Genomic DNA, 4,814 nt, shown 5'->3' on the forward strand with positions numbered 1-4,814 from the left:
AATTTTGAATTCGGGTCACTGGTATCATCACTCAATGACTTTATTATTGTATTACAATAATATCAGGCTTGCAATAGAATTTTAATCCGTCTCATCAAAAAAGTTCTATCTGAAATCTGCTTGGACAATCAACATATTCTTGACAAAACAAAATTAAGCATAAATATTATTTTATTCTATTTTTATTTTTTCTCGAAGCATAAACATAATTATGGATTGGCATTGTTTTATCGACACTCAACTAAAACTGCCACTATTAATTGATAATTTTTTGAAAATCCATTGTTTATCTCCAGCATCCGTTGTTGCTCAAAACTGCCCGTTTTAAATTACTGAAACTTAGGAATGCACAACGGGTAGGGTGGGTAGGATATGGCCTATTTCGCCACCCTACCCGCTAAACGGCGGGTAAGAAAATTTTTACCCGTCACCCTACCCGCCACTAAACGGGTAAGATCCTACCCGACCCATTATTTGGCGGGTCGGGTAGGATAGGGTTGCGGGTATAACCGTTTTTTTTTTAATTTTGCCGCGAAACTCATCACTTGGTGGTGATTTTGTTTTTCGAATTTCTTCCCATGCTATTACATTTAACTCTCGTGATAATTGTCCTCTCACTCTCGCATAAAACGTGAAAAGCCCAAAAAAACTGTCCCTCCAAATTTATGGAGATGTTTGTATGCAGCCGGTAATTTTGAAAACCAGCAAAGGGAACACATACTATGCTGATGCTCCCAATACTAGTGTGAACATACATTACTTCTCCACTATCGAAGAAACAAAATAGAATCTTGGTATGACTCATTTTAGGGTACTTGGTTCTTCATTTCAATATATCTTGACACACTTATTCGAATTTGGTTTTTTCTTCCATGACAAATTTTTAACATAAAACCAAACAATTAAAGGACAGACGGGAAATACTTATTTACTTGAACCCAGGTTTAATTTTCATTTTGACAAAGCTTAATTAAAACACTAATCAACAATAATAATGACAGTTTGTAATATCTGACGGGATACTGTAACGACCTCGCATTAAAGGTCATGATGATATCCAAAATGAACGAAATCTGAACAGGAAGGTAAAGCCACACAAAAGTTTAGTGTTTTGAAATCTAGTTTTCATTTTCTTACTAGAGTGGCCACAAGATTCATGTCTTGAGTACTTACTCTGTTAGCATTTGCAGATATGGCACAAGAGAAACAGCTGAACCATCTCGAGCCAAGGGTGTTAGGGGCTGCTGGAATGTCTTTGGACGGTGTATGCTGCTCTAGTTGTTGTAGCTCAGGATCCGTCTTAGCGGAGCTACTTTTTCCTCTATCCCCCGCTGTCAATCTGCAAAGAAACCAGTTTCCATTAGGAGCTGTTGAGAATAAAAATTCTAAAAACAAAATTTAGAGTCATGCGTTTAAAGTGAATGTTGTGTTAAAATGTGTCTGGTATCAGAAACTTGAGCTTTGTCCGCGAAATTCATTGACAAAAGAAAGGACAGGGATTATTTGGTCTTTTACATATATTAGGCGGGTAAGCGGGTAGGGTAGGATAATTTCGGGTTTTATCCGTCACCCTACCCATTTGACGGCGGATAAAATAGTGATTACCCGTCACCCTATCCGTCAATGGCAGATAGGATAGGATACGGGTAAAAATTCTGGCAGGTAGGATAGGATGGCGGGTAAGGATAGGATATGTGCACCCCTACTGAAACTTATAAAGCTATTCCAGAAAACACAACTTATAGCAGAACCAAGACACGACCAAACTGATTTCAACATACTTGCACTCATTAATGTAATTCACATCATAACATCCATGTAAAACATTAATTACTGGGATGAAAAATGTTTCAAAGAAAATTATACATAAAACATCAAAAGGTCTGAACCCCTGCTAAACTTCCGAGGGATGGGCCCACTGGGGACCATAAATTCCCAAAAACCGTGATGGGCGGTTTCTTGTATTATTTTTTAGGCGGTTCGTTAAGAATTGCTGATAAAACCTATCCATTCTAAAAGTTCAATCAATCCCCAGTCTAAAACACTGCATCGAACACAAGACTATCACCTCTCTCCAAGTACATCTCAAACTCCGACTCTGAGAGTGTTATGGGACTAACTCTATTAGGTAAGGCAGATATCTTCTCTTTTAACTCATCCTTGGCCATAGCTAATTGTGCCTGCACCTTTTTCAGCTCATCTTCTGCTGCAGTTACCTGCGCCTTGGCAGCTTTTATAGGCTGAACTTCCTCGTGCAGTGTGGTCTTCAATCTCTACATCTCATCAAAACCCTGTTTTACGGTGTCAAAGTGTTTCCGAAGCCACTCAATGTTAAATCCAAGATTATTAGCCGTCTTTATACCACATTCCCACAAGACTAGCATTTCAGAAGATACCTCAACGAATCGACAGCGGCTCATATCCACAAGGGAATCCATTATATGGTGGACTACCGCAACTTGGATCCCATAGGACAATTCGGATGATGTTCTCAGGACATGGCTGGAAGCAATATGCCCATATTTCAACCATATCTGTTTGTATAAAGATGCATAAGGCTTTTCAACATGAAAACCCCCAATTTCTTCATAAATATCTTCATCAAGGACTTGATCTTGGTTGTACTTGTTGTGTATCACACCTTCAAAGATCTGACCAGCACCTAGATGCTTCACCAACCCAGCTTCTGGGGAGGCTACTAGGTTACTCTCAGGCACTGTCTTTGAAACCTTGGCTTCCTCCTTCCCTTGGGTTCTCTCTTCGACAAATTTATGATTTTCACATTCTGTTGCAGCTTTTATAGGCTGAACTTCCTCGTGCAGTGTGGTCTTTAATTTCTGCATCGCATCAAAACCCTGTTTCACATTGTCGAAGTGTTTACGAAGCCACCCAATGTTAAATTGAAGATTCTCTGCCGTCATTATCTCACTTTCCCAGAAACCAGTCATTTCAGAAGATAACTCAAGTAACTAACGGCAGCTCATTTCCTTAGCGAATCCATTATATCCACAAGGGAATGCATTATATGGTCGACTGCGCAATTCGGATCGCATAGGACAATTTGGATGAAGCTGTCAGGACATTGCTGGAAGCAATATGCCCATATTTCAACCATATCTGTTTGTATAAAGATGCATAAGGCTTTTCAACAAGAAAACCCCCAATTTCTTCATAAATATCTCCATCAAGGACTTCCTGGTTGTGCTCGTTGTGCATCCCACCTTCAAAGATTTGACCAGCACCTGGATGCTTCACCAATCCTACTTCTGGGGAGGCCATTAGGTTACTCGTAAGCTCTGTCTCTGAATCCTTGACTTGCGCCTTCCCTTGGGTTTTCTCTTCGACAGATGCATGATTTTTGCATTCTCCTTCATGTTTTTTCTCGAGTGCTGCCTTTGCAACCTTGACTTGATCTGTATTCGATACAAGTTCGATGCCCTTGGCAGGCAAAGATACCGAAATCTTTTTCTCTACAACTCCGTTGCTTGAAACCATTTGGTCTCTAGTACCACAGTCTTTAGGAAGCAGAAACTTACGAGTACCAGAAACAAGCGTAGCAGTAAGACTAGCAACCAATACCATGTCTACATAGGATGGGAGCTTATAAGACCCAATAGATACTAAAGAAACACATGTAAGATAAGCGACCAGGAAGCAACTAAGAGCCAAAAAGAACATAGAATCCACAAGACTAAGGTTGTCAAGGTAATCCTCCACTATAGATTTCGATTTAGAGACTGTAAGTTCAACGATACAAGTATCGTTTAAGAGATACCCATTAGCTGGACTGTGAAGTTCACTAAGATGCAAGAACGATCCGCAAGACCTGGTAAATTCATGTCCTACTACTTCTGAAATCAAAACAACAACAGCGTTTATAAAATCATCAGTAACACACGCATGCAGAAGTTTCTTATAACCATTGATGGAACAAACTTAATGATTCATATCGAAAACCGATAATACAGACTATTCAATGAAAGATGAGAATTAAATTAACGAACCTCTTTTCACTGTTCTTGAGTCATCCTTTTGATCAATAATAGCCCGCGTATAATCGGCAAAAACTGATTTAGTACGATCGACTGCGCGAAGGTAAACTGTCAAGTGAGTCTGAGATCTTGGGTTATCTTTGGGATTAATCACCATTCGCCTATTCACGAAGTAAAAATAATAACATCATCGTTACTATAAAAAGGCGGCTTGAAATATTCTGATCAACTTTATATTAATCAAAAGTAAAACAATTGAAAGGATTTTATTTACACACCACTTACGACCATTGAAGGAGAAACTATCAGAGTAAAGCTGTTGTTGGTTTTCAGCTTTGAGAAATTTTCAATCCTCCAAACCACTTTCTGAAATTGAGGAAGCTCTGCTTTTAAATAGAATTTTCTCCTTTTCGTAGAAACCTGTTTTGAGACGTACTCAATTTTTTTCGAGGCATACTCGTTCATTATATCATTTAGGGTGGGTTTATAAGAGGTGTCTAAAGATAGTGCAATTATCTATATATCCTTAAACAATTTAAATTATTAGAGTGTCTTTATTCTCAAAAATCTAAAATCAAAAATCAAAATAAATTTTAAACTTAAACATCTTGGACTCCAATTCAATCAAGAAATTGATCAAGAAAAATAAACACGAATTGAAGTGAGCGATGTTGGAGTGCGAAATCCAAATCTCAATTGCTCTTAGATGTATTTTAGAATGTATGTGTAACAAACCCATCTTGTTTTTGATTGATTTTGTTTTGTTTGATCGATAAAATATGATTTCAAAAATAAAATTAGGGTTTTCAGAAGATCAGTTCG

At 38.2% G+C, this 4,814-nt stretch overlaps 1 protein-coding gene across 1 annotated transcript; it reads right to left on the minus strand.

Annotated features, from left to right (window-relative positions):
- Positions 1–1,856: 1,856 nt before the first annotated feature.
- LOC113320213 lies at positions 1,857–4,519 on the minus strand. The gene is made up of 3 exons (XM_026568148.1): positions 4,271–4,519; positions 4,005–4,153; positions 1,857–3,851 (listed from the first exon to the last, which is right to left on the minus strand). Exons 2-3 carry the CDS (start codon positions 4,147–4,149, stop codon positions 3,022–3,024), a joined length of 975 nt encoding a protein of 324 aa, XP_026423933.1. The 5' UTR covers positions 4,150–4,153; positions 4,271–4,519; the 3' UTR covers positions 1,857–3,021.
- Between the last annotated feature and the right edge of the window lie 295 nt (positions 4,520–4,814).

This window comes from Papaver somniferum, chromosome 11 (genome assembly GCF_003573695.1).
Source record: "Papaver somniferum cultivar HN1 chromosome 11, ASM357369v1, whole genome shotgun sequence".
NCBI lineage: Eukaryota > Viridiplantae > Streptophyta > Magnoliopsida > Ranunculales > Papaveraceae > Papaver > Papaver somniferum.